Source organism: Peromyscus leucopus, chromosome 8b, assembly GCF_004664715.2.
Source record: "Peromyscus leucopus breed LL Stock chromosome 8b, UCI_PerLeu_2.1, whole genome shotgun sequence".
NCBI classification, from domain to species: domain Eukaryota; kingdom Metazoa; phylum Chordata; class Mammalia; order Rodentia; family Cricetidae; genus Peromyscus; species Peromyscus leucopus.
In genome coordinates this window covers 61,918,778-61,938,250 of record NC_051086.1, presented here as the reverse complement: position 1 = coordinate 61,938,250, position 19,473 = coordinate 61,918,778, and the positions used below count along the sequence as shown (strand labels likewise).

At 44.5% G+C, this 19,473-nt stretch overlaps 1 protein-coding gene and 1 pseudogene across 1 annotated transcript in view; one reads left to right on the top strand and one right to left on the bottom strand.

Moving 5' to 3' along the window:
• Positions 1-11,429, top strand: part of Nlk (nemo like kinase) — a 134,303-nt gene extending 122,874 nt beyond the window's left edge. The window contains exons 8-11 of the mRNA XM_028866898.2: positions 3,284-3,370; positions 5,704-5,902; positions 6,621-6,714; positions 9,599-11,429. Coding sequence (XP_028722731.1) covers positions 3,284-3,370; positions 5,704-5,902; positions 6,621-6,714; positions 9,599-9,653 — 435 coding nt within the window. The 3' untranslated portion in view covers positions 9,654-11,429. The remainder of the gene's footprint in view (positions 1-3,283; positions 3,371-5,703; positions 5,903-6,620; positions 6,715-9,598) is intronic.
• LOC114691407 lies at positions 920-3,181 on the bottom strand (annotated as a pseudogene).
• Positions 11,430-19,473: the final 8,044 nt, after the last annotated feature.

The following is a 19,473-nucleotide window of genomic DNA, read 5'->3' as shown; positions in this document are numbered from 1 at the left end:
AAGATGGGTAACATACTGGCCTCCAACCCTGATGGCCTGCTTTCAGTCTCCAGAACCCATATGGTGGAAAGAGAAAACTCACTCCTAAAAGTTGTTCCCTAACACCTGCACAATATGCTTTGGCACCAGCACCCACCCACACACCTACATACACAAAGTAATAATAAAATTAGTGCCCTCCCACATCAGTCAACAATCAAGAAAATGCCACAAACATGCTTACAGGCCAGTCTGATGGAGACAGCCCCTCAGTTGAGCCTCTTTCTTCTCAGGTGTTTAAAACTGACAACCAACACTAGCCATCACACTAAGCTTTTTTCAAAAATCACACTAAGCTTTTAAGTAGTTCTTATTTAAACTCTTTTTACCAACTACCCCAAGCTAAGAAAAAATTAATTATTTTGTTAGTAGTAATTTCTAGCAGTAATTAGAAGTTTGCTATAAATATGTTCTGAGACTTGTCATAAATACTTTTTATATTCTACTCATAAAAACACTGTTATTAACACTATTAATTATTTTGTCAATGGAAGATGAAGGATTGCAAAAATTAGATAATATGTTTTAAGTTATAAGCCCGATTCTGAAAATTAAGTCAGTCTGTCGGACTGTCTTTCTTCCTTCCTTCCTTATTTCTAAAGTAAAGGTGTTTTATTCATGACACAGTACACAAGAGGCGAAGTGTCTCACATCACAGAGGGCACAACCAGCTCCTCGGAATGTTCATTTCTTTGGCATGAAGGAGAGAATGAAGGGAAAGCTAGGCAATGCTAACTAAGGCCGCTAAGATGGGGGATGGGTCTCTATTGTCATCTTCACAGGGAACACTCAGGGGTCCATTTTTGGCAAGTTGACTCTCCAGATTGTTAGGTGGGGGCACAGGTCAGGCCCTTGTGGGTGTTCCACCCTGCTGTGCCCTTCAGCTGTCTCCACCACATAAGTACAGTGTTACCCTTGGTGTCTTGCTGAATGTAGTAGTTACAGGGGCTTGCCATACTTTCTCTTGAATTCAAGACTGATTTTCATCTTGTTCACTTGGCTTCGGGAGACCATGATTTTAATCAGGACCTTGTTGCGTGCGATGCCCCTTGCCCTTCTTGGAGTCATATGGCTGATCAGCAAAGTGTGGTGACTTGTTGTGAACGCACTGGACCAGGTTCATAAAGGTACTTTCCAGGTCTCCTTTAACATCCTTCTTGGTGCTCTCCAGTATGTCATAAGGGCTGTAGCTCTTATACCTTTCAAACATTTTCTAGAGGTGGCACACAATGGACTTGGTCATGATGCTCATCCACTTGGAAATATAGGTTCCATTTGTCATCATCCCAGCATTGTAAAGCTCCCAAGCATCCTGGTCAATCAGTTGTTGTCATTGACTGAACTGTCTTCTGCTCTTCTGCCCTTTGTAAGGACAACAGTCAGCTTGCAGAAGTTGCCAGATGTGTTGGAAATGATGTCCTTTTCCAGAGTGGTCTTGTATGTCTCCTAACACAGTCTGTTGATCGTCTGCAGCTCCTGGTTGGTTCTTGAACAGATGATCTCGGTGAGAAAGTCCTCAGTCAGTCCCCAGCCCCTTTACAGAGGCTTTCAGTGCAGAAGCATTGTACTGGGCAGGTGTCTTCAGTAGGTCCCAAAATCACTGTCTCCAGCTGGCCAGATAAGGCTGACTTCAGCACTGATAGGTGAAGGCAGTGTCTTGTTTATGTACGATGCTGTGGTTAGTCAGAATGTTGATAATGGTGACCTCATCAATTCATTTGGTCTTGACAGCAGACTCAAGGTTCAGAGCATTCCTCTCGACATCAAAGTTGGTGTAGGCTTTGGCTGACCCATAGGCACTTGGAGGTGTGGAGTGATCACCATCCAAGCTGAGCTTGCACAGGATTTTGTAGACAGTAGTTTTTTGTTTGTTTTTGTTTTTAAAGCTGGGTCAGGCACCAAGCCCTAAGAGTTGTCTCTAAAAACAAAAGTTTCTTAACTAAGCGTGGTGTTGCTAATCTGTAATCCCAGCACTTGGAAGTTAAGGCAGGAGATCTATAGACATAGCAGGCTGAAAAAAATGAGTGACCAGCTTTCTTATTCTAAATGATAAAGTCAGGTAAGGGAGGAAAGGGTTGGGTGTGTTGGGCCTGGCCATCTCATTGCCTGTTTAGGGATTTAGACTATGAATCTATCCTGAGAGTGGAAGAATGGTTCACTACAAATCAGGGGTCCTTGGCAGGCAAAACTACTGTCTAGCATTTTTATTGTATGGTCCTTTTTACAACTCAGCATCTTAGATGGGGAAAGCTTAGCTTAGCAGACACAGTCCTGTCTCCTGCAGGGACCACACCTGACATTCGACAGACTCAGAGGGTAATGGAGAGTTGGTTCTGGTAAGGTTTCTTTGTGTACATCCTGCTATTCAGTGTGCACCATGTATCCTCAGTTAATGTGCTGACTCAATCACAGGCCCTTTGGTGCCAGCCGAAGTCTAAACCTTTTGATAGTTGGATGGGAACTAAAGGAACACCTGCCAAGAACACTTGTACAGCCAGGCAGAAGCCACCATAGCAAGAGCACACCCGTGAGGGTGTGGTCTAAACTTTTTATCTTTCTCCATCCTTAAGCATGTTTGGTCTTCTCTTCTTTGCCAAAGCAGCCACCTTATTTATTGGATCAGTTTTTCATTTGTCATGATTTTTTGTACCCTGACCTATTGTGCTGCTGTACTCTGAGCAGGCACGCTGCTGAAAGTCAGTGAGAACTGTCCCTTCTGAAGACTGATCAATGGGATGAAAAGCAGTCCCTTTGAGTTTTAAACATGTTTGTACTCATTCATCTTTTTCTCATCTTTTTTTGTTTTTTTTTGTTGTTTTTGTTTTTCAAAATAGGGTTTCTCTGTCTAGCTTTAGCACCTGTCCTGGAACTCAATCTTTAGACCAGGCTGGATCCTCCTGCCTCTGCCTTCCCAGTGCTGGGAATTAAAGGTGTGCACTACCATGCCTGGCTTTTTTTTTTTTTTTTTTTTTTTTTTTTTTTTTTTAAAGCTGTTCTGAGACAGGGTTTCATTGTGTACCCCTGGCTGGCTTGACAGTCACTTTGTAGACCAGGCTGGCCTCAAACTCACAGAGATCCACCTGCCTCTGCCTACTGAGTGCTGGGGTGAAAGGTGTATGCCAGCACACCTGGCTCACAACATCTCTTTGAGCTGGCTGATTTTTTTGCTATCAATTTTCTATATTCCATATCCACATATAATACCTGAAAGCCTAACTGTTTGAATTTCTTTCCTTTTTTGCAGCCATCTCTTCCTGTACTCTACACCCTGTCCAGCCAGGCCACACATGAAGCTGTTCACCTGCTCTGCAGAATGCTGGTCTTTGATCCAGTAAGTAGTGTTTACTTTTGTATTTTTTATTTCTGCTCCTTTGTGCTTGAATGTTGTGCCTGCATCTATATCTGTGCACCACATGTGTGCCTGGTGCTCCCAAAGTCAGAACAGGGAATCAGATCCCCTGAACTGGAGTTACAGATGTTCGTGAGCTACCATGTGGGTGCTGGAATCTGAATCCTGGTCATCTGCTACAGCAACAAGTACTCTTAATTGCTAAGCCATTGCTCCAGCCCTATAAAAATACTTATTAAATAAATTTTAAAATAGTATTCTAAGAAGCATCCTGGCTTTGACTGGACTGGCAGTGTAAATAATGACTGGAAGGACAGACTTCAGCCCTGTTTTATGTTACCCCTGCTAACTCATTACACAGACATTGAGTATTGATGCTTAGGTTTAAGCAAAACTTAGGGAAAGATCTAGAAGACATTACTGTTCTTATGATCTTGGACTTGACACCAAGTTTAATCGGGTTGCAGGGGTTACTTGTTTGAAAAATCACCCATTGTATAGCATTCAGAAATATTTACTCTTTGGGTTGAGGCTGTGACTTTTCTCAACCTTTCTGGACTTGACTCTTCTGGACATGTACTACAAACTGCATTGTGATGTCTTTTTATTTGTTCATTCATTCAAAGATTAGTTGTTATTCATATCTGTGCCAGTAATTATTGTCAACAAAGAGTCAAATGGAAACATTTAAAACAAAGTGTACTTGATAAGATACAAAGAAATCACTAAATACAAAATACAATAGGTATTTAAAGAATTTTTTTAAAAACCCACAAAATTATGGATAGTAAGGTTACCTTGGTCTGTGGTAAGAAGAGGACATCTTTCTCATGTAATAAACATATCCACATAACTATCTGCAGACAGGACCACAAGAAAAATTAGGGGGGCTGGGTGTGGTTGCACATGCCCTTAATTCCAGCACTTTGCAGGCAGATCTCCATGGGTTCAAGGCCAGCCTGATAAGAGTTCCAGGAAGGGCAGGTCTTTGTCAGAGAGAAACAGAAATTAGGGGCAAAAAGTAGTTGGGTTTGAACCAGGCATGATGATGTATACCTATAAACCCAGCTTCACTTGCAGGGTGAAGTTGGGGTGTTAAGGTCCTCTTTAGCCACAGGGTGAGTTTAAAGCCACTTTATATGAGACCTTGGGCTAGTGAGATGATGTAGCTGTGGCCTTAGGAACCTGAAAACCTGAGGTTGTTTGAAGTGCAGTGTAGCTAGCATTTTCCTGGTTCTGCCTGGCCCAGGTCAGGACAAAGCTCTCTCACCCGCCAGTCCCACAGCTGCTCAGACCCAACCCAATAAACACACAGAGACTTATATTGCTTATAAACTGTATGGCCATGGCAGGCTTCTTGTTATCTAGTTCTTCTATCTTAAATTAACTCATTTCTATTAATATATAAGTTGCCACATGGCTCGTGGCTTACCGGTACCTTACATCTCACTTGTCATGGCGGCAGCTGGCAGCGTCTCTCTGCCTCAGCCTTCTGCCTCCCAGCATTCTCCTCTCTGCTTGTCCCGCCTATACTTCCTGCCTGGCTACTGGGCAGTCAGTGTTTTATTTATTAACCAATCAGAGCAACACATTTAACATAGAGAACATCCCACAGCAGTGCAGCACATCCTAGTGAAAATGACACCCTGTCTCCTGTGAGCCCATCCTCGAGTCCTGTAAGATCCACTTCCCCTTCATAGTCCACTGAACACTGACGATGGATGATTTTTTCTTCAACTTTTTGCTGGAGTTGAAGGTTTATGGGTCAATAAGCCTGATGCTCTGGTGTATTAACTGTTCTGATTGAAAGGCCCCAAAGGGCAGGAGACAGGCTGCAGCTTCTGGTCTCAGCTTCGCATTCACGCTGCCCCCTCTGCTACCCCTGCAGCTTTTGGGTGTGCTTTGCCCTGTCAATCTGTGTTCAGAGAGAATAGAAGTTCTAAGCAGCTTTCTAAAATTGCCAGCATGATCTGTCTCCTGTGCTGACTTCCTCAGAGTGCGGCCTGTTGTCTAAAGTGCAAAGCATTACATATTTAAATGTCATGGTATTTGTCATTTGGGGCCCTGTGTACATCTGTTTCAAGGTAAGAGCTTTCCAGATTTTTAGTTGACTGACATTTCAAAGGGACAGCTGTTATTCTAAGTCTACTCACTCTCCTGTCACCCAGCCCTAAATTCAGTTGTCCCCCTTTGCCCAGAATGTTCTATATATCAAGTATAAGCTGTGTGATCTAACTCTGTCTTGTGAAAGATTCTACACGGACAGCCATGCTCATCTGTAGTGTTGATGTGCTGGTCTCTAAATTTGATTTCAGTCTAAAAGGATATCCGCTAAGGATGCCTTAGCCCACCCCTACCTAGATGAAGGGAGGCTGAGGTACCACACATGTATGTGTAAGTGCTGCTTCTCCACCTCGACGGGAAGGGTCTACACCAGTGACTTTGAGCCTGTCACCAACCCCAAATTTGATGACACCTTTGAGAAGAACCTCAGCTCTGTCCGACAGGTTAAAGGTGAGTGCCTTTTGACATCTGGTCTGACACAGTCACCGGTGACATCTTTGATTACATAGTGGAGATCCAGAGTCGGGGCCTTCCCAAAGCTGCCCGCTGTCTGTGCAGAGCATGTGTGCGGAGAGAATGGCGAGTTAGTGTCATTTCCAGGGGAAGACTAGCCAGAGGAATGGAAACTGGGTTTCTATTCCGAGTCGTAATGCGTGTGGTTCAAAATATATTGTATCTGTATTCACAGTGTCACTTCATTAAATAAAACGTATTGGACTTCTTTATAACATTTGACTTCTTTTCAAAAAAGTAGAAGTCCGCTAGAGAGAATGGTGATAGGAGAAGGGGATTGGATAATTTACTCATAATGTGATGCTGAGGATCCTCACTGTGGTACAAGTTGAGGTGGTCTTGAGTTTAGAAGACTTCCCGGGGTTGGGGATTTAGCTCAGTGGTAGAAGACTTCCCCTATAACACCATACACGCAGACTCTCCTGGTGGTGCAGCTTCCAGCCTGTGCAGAGCCTGCGGGAAAGTGTTTGTGTTTTTAGCAACAACCATCATTTTGGCTTCAGAAAAGGAGAACTTGATTGGGACTGATAGAGGGTGTGTGTGATTTAACTTACACAGCAGGCCGTTGTGTTCAGATACTGGCTGCCTTAGCTGGGAATCCACACTGCCAGCCTGGGTTTGGCAGTGGAGTGGACGGTGTTTGTTTTCTCCGCAGAAATTATCCACCAGTTCATTTTGGAACAGCAGAAAGGAAACAGAGTGCCTCTCTGCATCAACCCGCAGTCTGCTGCCTTTAAGAGCTTTATTAGGTAACTATGTCTGCACAACTCTCACATCCCAGAATCAAAAGAATGGGGCTGTATTTTGTTTGTTACTCAGTATATTTTTGGTGTTAAGGGTTTTTTTTTTTTTTTTTTAACTATTTATTTTCACGTGTGTATGTATGTGGGAGTCAGTTCTCTCTGTGTGAACTATGTGTACTCTGGCATCAAACCTCGGTCATCAGGGTTGGTGGCAAGCACTGGTTCTTGCTATTTCTCTTTTGTTTGTTTGTTGTTTGTGGTTTTTGTTTTGTTTGTTTTTTGAGGCGGGGTTTCTCTGTGTAACAGCTCTGGCTGTTCTGGTACAAGGTTTGTAGACCAGGTTGTCCTCAAACTCACAGAGATCCACCTGCCTCTCTGCCTTCCAAGTGCGTTAAAGGTGTGTGCCACTACTACTTGGCTGTTTTGGGTTGTTTTGTTTTGTTTTGTTTTGTTTTGTTTTGTTTAATAATATGGATTTTTAAAAGTTCAACAGAGGCTGGGCATGGTATCACATGCTTGTCATCCCAGTATTTAAGAAGTGGAGTGAAGAAGAGAGTTCAAGGCCAGCCTGGGCTACATAGTGAGTTCAAGCCTAGGCTACATGAGACCTCAAAAAAAAAAAAAAAAAAAAAAAAAAAGTTCAATAGGAAGGTGATGTTATAAATGTCAGGAAGCCTCCTTCTTCATCCTGGAGCTGACTCCCAAGGTGAGGTTAGCAGTTTTGTTTTTTCCCAGAGAACTATGCTGCTCGGTTGTGGGGGCTGCTCACTGACTGAAGTATCACCTCAGTGCTGCCGCCTTCCGGTCTTCTTGATAACGCAGCCAAGGGCTTGATCTTCATCATTTGTTTGTTTGTTTGTTTGGTCAGTTTGGTCTGGGTTTTCACCAGGTGATCCCAAGCTAGCCTTGTTCTTGAGATCCTCCTGCCTCAGCACTGTGATCCAGGCCTGACCCCCTCTTTGTTTATCAGATGTTTGCATGCTTTGTCTTGTTTCATTGTTGGTTTCTTTGAGACATTGTCTCATACCCTGTTCATCTTCCTGCCTCAGCCTCCCTAGTGAACAAGCTTAGGGTTGGATGGGTTGGGTGGGGGGCTGGGGGAAGGGGCAAACAGGTAGATGACTCCTATCTCAAGGGGCAGCTGGGATGCTTGTCAGAGAGCTATGAGTCCACTTTGGATTCTAGCAAGCTTCATTCTCGTTGTCTCTCTTGGGTTGTTTCCAGTGGAAAGACAGAAAACACTTTAACAATGTGGGGAGATTTCAGTACTAGGGATTGCTAGCCAGGCGGCAGTGGTGGTGCACGCCTTTCATCCCAGCACTCGGGAGGCAGAGGCAGGTGAATCTCTGTGAGTTCGAGATCAACCTGGTCTACAACATGAGTTCCAGGACAGGCTCCAAAGCTACACAGAGAAACCTTGCCTTGAAAAACCAAAAAAAGAGAGAAAGAAACCAACAAAATACCTAGGGATTGCTAACCAGGAGAAGACATCTAATTTCTAAAGAGCATAAAAGTGGCCTTCGAGGTGGGCAGCTAGGAGTTTGAAGTAGCAAATTCGAAGGACAGCAACCCTGTATGAACCAACAGAGAAAAACAGGGAAGAAATTGAACTCAGAGGTCCCCTCCCCAGGAGCCTTTTTGGAGCAGGTCTGCATTCTGCACGACAAGCGAGGAGGAAATGTACCAAGGTGGCCGGAAAGGCAACAGAGAAACTTACCGAGTAGACAAGGCCAGAAGCAGGACTGGAAGCTGCTGCCCGATGCTCCAGCCTGCAGCGCCCTCCTGTGCCCTCTGTTGGCAAATATGAATACGAAGCCAGGTAGCAAAGGAGAGCTGCAGGCAGATCTGGGTCCAGTTTCATGACACGGGACAAAGGGTGGATTTGAGTTTGAGGCCCCCATCCCAACCCCACCCCTACCCTACCCCTGACATTGCTCCTTTCCTTTTCATCCTCTCCCTTCTCTGTCCTTTTCCCACATTGAAGTAGGGCCTTCCCTGTCTTGAGGCTGTTGGACAAAATCCAAGAATTGTGTATGAAGTAGTAAATCAGTTGTCTTTCATCCCTTCCATTTTTCCCACGTAGAAAGATGGCATTAGCTTACATTTTGACTTTTCTGTGTTTTTTTCTTTTTTCACCCTTTTTTATTAAGAAAAAATTTTCATTCATTTTACACACCCATCAAAGATCCCCCTCTTCCCTCCTCCCACCCCCCTTTTCTGTGGTTTTAAAGTATTTGGTTTAATATTTTCCCAGAAGAGTCAGTGGCCCAGGCGATTAGGTGTTCTAGCACCTTCCAGGTGCTGATCATTGTTCTCCTGGGCTCTGGGAGGGAAAATGATTACCATTCCTTTCTAATTAGCAACCCTGCACTCAGGAACTAGCTACTACTAGGTCTGTGATAACAGTTGCTGGACCCTGGCACGTCTGCACCAGGAATGTCCCTGAGAGAAGGCTCACTGGGCCCCTTCACACAGCTTCCCACTTGCTGACACTATTTTGAGAGATACTTCTTAAGGGGATTTTCCTGATTGACTATGGATAACGTTGTTTATAAGAGCTACCATTTGCCTTGCAACATGAGGTAGGCTCCATGGGAAGCACTGTACATGTATTTTCCACATTACTCTGAGGTAGATGGCAGGATCCTTCCCACGGCCCTCTCCTGTCCCTGTGTAAACCACTGAAGGTTACTGCCTCACTCTGGATAACAGATCTCTGAATGGTTTGCAGCCAACTCCACGTAGAAGGTAAAGCAACAGAGACCAACGAACGATGCAGGCAGCGGGGGCTCTGCACAGCGCCCCCCCCAGGGAGGGTTCCTGGGCGGGAGCGGAGCCGCCCTCTCACCCTCTGAGGTGCGCTGACTCTGGGGTCTCCCTTTCCTTGCAGTTCCACCGTCGCTCAGCCGTCTGAGATGCCACCCTCTCCTCTGGTGTGGGAGTGACAGTGGAGGACACTGTACTACTGAAGATGTAATGTAGCTTTCACTGGAGTCTGGGATTTGCAATTCTGGAGGGTTAATCATGCTTGTACTGTAATTTTACTAATGAAGTTTTAAATTAACAACCACTACTTGTATGATATGAATAATATTTAGAAATGTTACTAGACTTTTAATCTTGTAAAGTGGTTGTGCTTTTAGAAGAAAAAAAAATATTTTACCCAGAGCTGCACATGGTTAAAGAATTAGTGCAGCTGCCATGGCTCGCCTCAGAACAAATGGGAACTGAACCAAATTTGGGCGTTTGGGGTTTATGTTTTCTTTTCTTTTCTTTTTTTAATGAAGTGAGATTGTTCACATGTGTACACACACACACACACACACACACACACACACACACACAAGCAGAGGACAGTCATACATTTTGATATTTGAGCCATTCCTAAAAATTTAGGGTTTTCTAAAACTAAAGAGTCTAGAAAGCTTGCCTGCGACCAATCATGGAGCCACGTGAGCTGATGGTGGCTGCACGTGGGGGAGGGGCGGGAGGGGCATGTCACCTAATGACCAAGCCCTATAACTGGCTTCTCATTAGAGCCGTGATGCTGATGTGTACTGTCTGAACTCCAATGTCGTACGTAGAGAGACTGAATCTGACTAGGAGAGACTAACCCTGTTTTCCTTACCCAGTATAAATATATATAAATATATATATATTTAATCTATTTTTATTAGAAGTTTTTCTGCTCTTTCTTACATAAAAAAAAAAAAAAGACCCAAGCATGCATCTTTCATGTGTGTAAATAATTCATTTCTGGGCTAATTTCAAAAGAATCCCAACACTGCTGTATAGAGAGAGCTAGCTTGCACATTTTAGTCTGTGAAATTCTGTGAGACTTTTCCTGCACTGGACAGTGAAAAATAATAAATAAAAGACAAAAAGAAATTTAAAAAAAAAATTAAAGCCACAAAGGCACATAGGGAATCATGTCAAATGTGTTTGTGTCCTTAGGCAAAGCTGTGGGAGTCTTGAAATGTCACAGTAGTAAATAGCTTATTACTTTCTGACAAATTCTTTTTCCTGCTGGAACACTGAACTCTGTGCATATGTAAATAGAACACCAATCGAAGGCCTCTACCTCCTGGAGTTACACAACTTGGCTTGTTTACCTCCACACGCTGATGATGACTATTTTTTTTTTTTAAGTTCAATGTGGAGACTTGAAACTTGAATGTCCCTTCCAACTTTTATATTAAAAATAAAAAGACAAGAAAATGGAAGAGCGTTTTTCACCTGTACAACAAGTACTAATGGATCGTCTTAAAACTGGTCTAGGAAAAAGCTTGGTGTGTGTTATGGACAATTAACTGTTAAAGTTATTGTAAGTTATCTGTATTTAGCAGAGTATTTTCATCTTGAGTGATCTGAGCTGAATTTGAAGACTATTAAGTTATGTTTGGAAGTTTTAACTTCAATGAAGTAATTATTTGCTGTGAAAGAAACAAACATTGAATTACTAAACAAAGATGGTGCAATATCTTTGTTTTTGTTTTTGTTTTTGTTTTTTTTATGAGGCTCCTGAGAATCAACCCAACTGAAGCATTTCAATTCACTTGAATGAGAAACGTGTTTAGTATCAAAAGAGCCCGAGAAGACACTGGTATGAAAGGTACAATCTCAGAGGTTGGTCAGTTACCGTGGCACACTTTCTGGTCACTTTGTACAATGTAGATTTGAAGTACAGTGGTGAAAACATTAAATGTGACATTTGAAAATGATACGTCGCTGTTTTATTTCCACCCCCACACCCCCCTTTTTCTCTTCAGTACAGCCTTGTCCTGACTCTGCAAAGTCTGGAGACATATGCTTCCATCTCCACTCTTATCTTTGAGGACATTACTTGTTTGTTTGTAATTCTTCCCAGAAACTTAAGATTCCCAAGAATGTGTCAGAAGCTCAGTTGAATGACATCCGAGATAGCGTGATCTAAATATGTACAGTATGGATGTCTTGTTTGCGTGTGGGATCTTCCACTACTATATTAGTATTGAACACATTAAATAAAAATAGGTTGCTGTGGGAAGACACATGACCTTCCCTCCTCCTTTCTGTCCCCTGTCCCTAGAAGCCCTAGTCACTAAGAAAGAAGGGCTTTGTGGCGGTGTAGTTCAGACCGGAAACCAGACTGCCTGACTTTCCCACATGTGTCCTGAGGCTGGACAAAATAATATGTATTATTCTTTTTGCCCATGCTGGCCTTGAACTAAGTTTGAAACCAAAGATTACTCTCCCACCCCACCCCAAGACATGGTCTTTCTGTATATCCCTGGCTGTCCTAGAACTCACTCTGTAGACCAGGAACTCACAGAGATCTACCTGCCTCTTCTCCTGAGTGCTGAGATTAAAGGCAATCACCACTACCTACCATCTGGCTCACCAAAGATTACTTTAAACTTCCGATCCTCTTGTCTTTGCTTCCCAAGTTCAGTGCCGGGATGGAACCCAGGGTTTTGTGCATGCTAGACACTGCCAGCTAAACTGCACTCCCAGCCCATGCTGTTATGCACTCTTGCATCTGAAAGTGGTATTTATATCCCCCTTTTTTTGTACTACTGAGGCTCAAACCCAGCGCCTCAAGCATTCTAGCAAGCACCATACCACAGAAGTACATCCTCAACCATTTTGAGATGGGGTCGGGCTGAGTTCCCAGCCTGGCTTTGAATTTGTGACCTTCCTGCTTCAGCTTTCCCAGGAGCTTGGATTACACACTAGGGAAAAACAGGCGCAGCTCCAACAAAAGGATGGATTTTTTTCCTTCAGATATGGGAAAGTTGACTGTCATATTTTGTTGTTGGTTTGGTGTTTGATTTTGTTTTGTTTTGTTTTGACATAAGATCTCTCTCTGTTATAGCTCTGGCCCACGTGAAACTTAGACCAGGCTTGCTGTGACTGGGCAGTGATCCTCCTGCCTCTGCCTCTGCAATGCTGAAGTACAGGCATGTGTACATGCCCAGCTACACGAGAGCATTTTAAAATGTACATTTAACTTTGAACCTAAAGTTCTTCACAGACAACAGGTAGAGAGACTGTATTGATGTCGTTCTAATAAGATCTACCTACCAGTCCAAGAGATTTGTGCTTTGGGACTTCAGAATTGCTAAGGCTTCTAGAAGAGGGAGTATGGGTGAGTCTAATCAGCTGCAGTTACTAGCAGTGTAAGATCCTGGAAATATTCTCTTGTTTGGAATTTTTATTTTCTCCTTCATAATATATCACTCAAAATGTTACTTCTATATTAAAAACATCAGGGGCTGGAGATGGCTTAGTGATTAAGAGCATTTAGTACTCTTCCAGAGGACCGGAGTTCAATTCCCAGTACCTACATAGGGCAGCTCAAATGCCTGTAACTCCAGCAGCTCCAGGGGGATCAGATGGATCTGACCTCAGTGGGCACCTGTACTTACATGCTCAGACACACACACACACACACACACACACACACACACACACACACACACACAATTAAAATAATTAAACCCCTGGGGCTGGAGAGATGGCTTGGTGGTTAAAAGCTCTTGCCATAGCAGAGGACCTGAGTTTGGTTCCCGGCACCCACACGGTGGCTCATAACCATCTGTAATTCCAGTTCCAGGGAACCCATACCCTCTTCCGGCCTTCAAGACCATCAGGCACATACATGGTGCACACTTACAACACAGTGCACATATACCTGTGCAGGCAAAATACTCATACACATTAAATAAAAACAAACGAATCTTTAAATTAAGAAAAAGAAGTCAGCCGGGCGATGGTGGCGCAAGCCTTTAATCCCAGCACTCAGGAGGCAGAGCCAGGCGGATCTCTGTGAGTTCGAGGCCAGCCTGGGCTACCAAGTGAGTTCCAGGAAAGGTGCAAAGCTACACAGGGGAACCCTGTCTCGAAAAACCAAAAAGAAAAAGAAAAAAAGAAAGAAAGAAAGAAAAAGAAGTCAGCCAGGCACTGGTGGCATGTGTCTCAAATCCCAGCACTCAGGAGACAGAGGGAGGTGAATCTCTGAGTTTGAGGCCAGCCTGGTCTGCAGAGCAAGTGCCAGGACAGCCAGGGATGCACAGAGAAACCCTGTCTCAAAAGGAAAAAAAAATCAGGACCAGAAAGATGACATGGTGGTCACACTTGTTTCTCCTAATAGTCTTGAGCCTGTAGCTAGCTAGTTCCAGGGTCTCTGTGGCACACACACACATGACATAAAAATAAATAATAAAAACATTAAAAAATAGATTGCATAAAGGTTGAAACTTGATGCAGATTTTGCAGAAATCCTTAATTTGTTATTAACCACACCTCACTAAAGGTGGTTCTGAAGAGGGAAGTCTTCATTTTTTTCCTGTGGTGATAAAAATCCCCTGACCAAAGCAAGCTCTAGGGAGACAGGGTTTGTGTCAGCTCAGTGTCCATCAGGGCGGGGAAGTCAGAGCAGCAGGAGCTTGAAGGAGGCAGAGCAGTGGATGCTTGTGCTCAGCTCTCTCCTTACACAGTGAGGCACCAAGCCTAGGGAATGGTACCACCCACTGTGTGAGTCTACCTCAGTGTAACCTAATTAGGGCAGTCACACACAGGCAGGCCCAGAGGCTGACCCGTGTGACTAGATAATCCCTCCGGGGCATGATGCTTGATTCTAGATGATTTTACAACCTGTCAAATTGACAGTTAACACTATTCATCATGGGATCATTTCACTTCTGGAAGAAAAGCAGCTGAAGCACTTGAGAGGCAGGAGCAGGTGGGGGAGCAAGCAAGGGCACTGAATTCTCCAAGCTACTTCAAACTGACAAGGGGTGAAGTGGGGAGGGGGTTTACCGGGGGTCACACACAGTGGGAGATCTCAGGAACGTTCCTTGAGGGAGCTGAGGAGACAGGTTGCAGCAGTGGTGTTCCAGGAGCTTGGGAAATGGCACGCCAAATCAGGAGTACAGAAGCTGTGGCATTTGCTATTTCTCTGGAGGTCAGGAGGGCACAGTGAATCTATAAAATGTGCTCAAAAAATAGAGGGGGTCAGAAATGGGCTCTGGAGAGTGTTAGTTTTCATCAGACTAGATTTCTTGATGCAGCAACAAAACTTTTCCCAGGAGCCTGTAGGTGTCTGTAAGACAGCTGGAATGAATGGATTTACATCATGGCAAAAGGGTTAAAAATCCATTTAAGGACTCTTAAGAATTCTTTGTAGTCAATGTTCTTTCAGTTTATCAAAGCTGCATTTATCATTATTAAAACTTTTAACCCTGTATTAACTGTGAATGAATAGAACAAAATAAATTGCCTGTGATGGAAAAAAAAAAAAAGCAAAAAACAAAAACTTTGAACCTCTGGAGTTATATCTGAAACTGGTCTATCCTGTACCATGAAGTCTATGAAGGAGGCATACCTGTCTGTAATTGGAGAGAGTGTGTGTGTGTATATATAAAATCTAGGATCGGGGCTATTAAACTGATACCCTAGTCATCAAACATCGTCAGAACTGAGAAGGATAAATTTAAGAAGTGAAGCAGCTTTTCAGCTACCTGGGCAACAATCCCAAGTCTCTCTCTGGTCGTTGGGGAACAGAAGCCCCAAAGGCAGCACTTGTTCGGCTGACAGGTCTGACAGATTTTTTTCTGTGGAGTAGAAATTTGGGGAGACTGACCCATCTTGACTTTGCAGTATGAGGCAATCAGTCCTCCATTGTTCCACTTACGCACAGTCTGGACAGAATCAGCTTTTCGCTGCGTGGCCAGCCATACCATAAGCTTCCAGGTGGAAGTTCTTCTGCAGCCATCTATCTTGGAGGAGATACAGGATGCTGCCAGGAGCTGACATGTCTCTTTATCATAAAAAGGCATTTATATTAAATGCCATATTCTCAGATCTCTACAGGTGTTTGAGGACTGGGAGAACAAAATCAGTTAGATGTATTTATAACTTTGAGAGCATATATATATGACTTAAATCTGAATATACAGGTTTCCCAGTTAGTTACAGCCTAATGAAGTTAGCAAGGACAGGGAGATTCACATTCTTAAGCCTGAATAGAACTTGAGTAAGGAGAGACCTTCTTTGATATCTGAATCTATTACCATTTTTAAGACCCTGTGGCTATAGTTCTGATCTATTGAGTACAGCCAGATTATAATCCTGAATGACTTATGTAGAAATAATTATTTCTTAAGCTGTCTCCTGAGAAGGCAAAGAAGAATGACAGGGAAAGATCCCAAGACTGAAGGAGAACAAGAGAAAAGGGACTTGTGAGTCAGGGTGCTGTCCAACTCCGAGAAAAGTCTTGGTGGACTCTATGCCAGGTTTCCATCCCTAACCTAGCCCTCCAGCCTGTCCTGGGAACAGGGAGCACAGGACAACTTATTCTCCATAGCTGCTTCAAGCTGAAACAGGGCACAGATGGTCAGGAGGCCTCCGGCTAGTTAAAGGTAAGGAGGGAACCCAGGCATGTGGTCATCTGACCTGGCTGTAGAGGCAGGGAACAATTAAGTTTGGCTGGGCTGATCCACATCACATAGACAAGAATCTCTGCTGACATCCGTAGCAGGGAAAGGGCTGCAGGCTGTGGTCCACAACTGCTGCTTTGATGTTTCTGCTACCATGCTGAGATATAGACGAGAGACAGAAGGTAAAATTTATGAATTTATTTGGAGCCTTTTGGCCCATGGTCTTTTTTTTTTTTTTTTTTTTGAGCTGAGGACTGAACAAGCCCATGGTCTTAATAATTGGGAAGAGCAGGAGTCCCAAGACTAGGAGAGAGAAAAATTACCATCCTTAGGAATAGACAAGTGAGGAAAAAATAAAAGTTTTAGTAAATTAGTATCAATCAGTACTGAAATCCATATCATGGAAAAGCAGGTAATGAGTAGCCAAGGAAAATTTAAAATCTTGAGCCTTGTGACCCTAAGTATATCAGAATTGTATTAATGTTAAGATCTGAAATTTTAAAATCTTTAACGTGATGATACCACCTGCATGTGGTTCCGCCGATGCCCCGAAGGGGAGTGTATACCTCTCTGGGCCCCACCCATGTGAGCGGCCATGGAGGAACAAATGGCAGGTCGCAGCTGGACTTCTGCCCTGCCCAGACAGCTCGAGCCTGAGAGAGGCAGCTGGGGAGCGCCAGGCAAAGCCTGTGAACTTGAGTGGGCACAAGCCATCTCTATATGCTGTACATAGGGTTGGGGCCCAGGGGCTCAGAGCCTGGAAAACACATGGTACCAGCAAGCAAAACAAGACATAGGTGAACATGGCCAGAAGGGGAGGGAGGAATCTTACCAATTCGGTAGGGTGAAGAGTCTGTCAGTGTTCCAGCCTGAAAAATGGCAAGTGGTACAGAATTCCAGAGCTCCTCAGACTACCAGCAGGCAGGAGAAAGCAATGGCGTTGCCTGGTGATGTTGGGCGCCAATGTTATGAATTATTGTGCTGGGGGGACCCCCAAGGGTATCCCAAGTGTGCAGGGAAACATGCTGGGCAGGTGCAGCGGCAGGCTGGGCAAATGCACATCATGCAGGCATGGCAGCAGCAGCAGAGACCAGTAATTCACAACCCAGACACTGCATCTACCTGGAAAGTTTGTTATAACAGAGAGATGAAGGAAAGAGAGGCAGAAAGAAAGAGGAGAGAAGAAGAGAGAGAAAAGTCAAGGGTGTGTACTTTGTGGGAGAAAAAGCAGAAGGGGGGTGTTCTTTAGAATGAGGCTTTTGCCGGGCGGTGGTGGCACATGCCTTTAATCCCAGCACTCGGGAGGCAGAGGCAGGCGGATCTCTGTGAGTTCGAGGCCAGCCTGGGCTACCAAGTGAGTTCCAGGGCAGGCGCCAAAACTACACAGAAACCCTGTCTTGAAAAACCAAAAAATAAAAGAATGAGGCTTTTACTTCAGGACACAGGGCGGAGCCAAGTGGTGGGATTTCAAGGGGCTGATCAGAATACTGACACAAGTACTCTTAACAGCTGAGCTATCCCTCCCACACTCTCCCCTCTTAATTTGGTTGGTTGGTTGGTTGGTTGGTTTTTCAAGACAGGGTTTCTCTCTTTAGAACGAAGCTTTAGAGCCTGCCCTGGAACTCGCTCTGTAGACCAGGCTGGCCTCGAACTCAAAGAGATCCTGTCTCTGCCTTCCAGGTGCTGGGTATAAAGGCGTGTGACACCACCACCGCTAGCTTATGGTTTTGTTATTTTTGTTTTGGAGGTTTTTTTTTTTTTTTTTGCTTTTGTTTTGTTTTGTTTATTTTTCAAGTCAGAGTTTCTCTCTGTAGCCTTGGCTGTCCTGGATCTCACTCTGTAGACCAGACTGACCTTAAACTCACAGAGATCCGCCTGGCTCTGCCTCCCGACTACTTCGATTAAAGGCACGCGCCACCACTGCCCACCTTGTTTTTTTGTTTTTTTTTTTTTAATGACAGAGCCTAGTGTATCCCAAACTGGCCTTGAGCTCCTGCCCCTGCTCCTCCACTTCAAAAGTGATAGGATTATTGGCATGCACTCCCATCCATGCTCAGAGCACCATTTCAACTAAGACACAGCCTTGAAGACAGGAGATTCTATGGAAGCACCTGGTGTGGGTCTTCTGGTGTTTTGAAAGGTCTCCTGTTGCCCAGGCTGACCTTGAACCAATACGTAGCCAAGGATGTACTGAGTACTGATCCTCTGATTCGCTTGGCTCCACTTCCCAGGTGCTGCAGTTATAAGCACATGCTACCCAACTGGCCTGTGGGGCTGGGGATTGATCCCAGGGCTTCACGTGTCTAGGCAAGTGCTCTCACCAGCTGAGCTATTTCCCTGCCCCAAGTGATATAGGGTTTGTTTTTAAACATTGGTTTTGTGTGTGTATGAGTTTGTCTGCATGCATGTATCTGTACCATGGCATGCCTGGGTCCCACCAAGTCCCAAAGAGGGTCATGGGTTCCTCTGGAACAGCAATTATGGATGGTTGTTGTTATTTATTCAGCGATGATATTTACCAGGCAGGAGAAAGCACAAAGTACAATGGAATCCACTATAAGAGTTTTTATTGCCAAGCTGTGATAGTGCACGCCTTTAATCCCAGCACTCAGGAGGCAGAGCCAGGCAAATCTCTGTGAGTTCGAGGCCAGCCTGAGCTACAGAGCGAGCTCCAGGACAGGAACCAAAACTACACAGAGAAACCCTGTCTTGGGGGGGGCGGGGTTTATTAGGGAAGGGAAAGGTGGAGGAGGTGAGTAGGCCTACCAAAAAGAAAGGTGCAGGGGGAGGGTCACACGCTACCTGGCCAGAAAGGGGGCGGCTGGGTAGAGCCTGCTTTTATAGGTCACCTCACACATGCATATGTAGCTACTCCATGTGTGTGCATAGATTACATGACCACTCTGTGCACTGATTACATAGGATGTAAGGTCCTGGAGTGACTAAGCATTTTGCCTGACTGCTGAGTGGCTAGGAATAATAACAGTTGTGAGCTGCTGTGTGGGTGCTGGGACCTGAACCTGGGTCCTCCACAAGAGCAGCAAGCACTCTTAACCACCGAGCCATCTCTGCATCCCCACCCCTCCTCACCAGTTTTGGAGAACCTTTGGCAGAGTTTTCCTCCACCTCTGTCCTCCCACATCAAAAGAGTAGTCCTGCAAGTCTCGGATAATAAAATGCAGTCTTCAGAGTCCGGGTTGCCAAATAAAGAGACAACTTGAACAGTTTTGTTTTTAAAGACTAGCCTGGGGCTTGGGCTCAGTGGTTGAGCACTTGTCTGCCATTGTCAAGTCCTTGGTTCAACATCCAGGGCTACAAGAAAAAGAAAACCGGTAGGCTGAGCGAA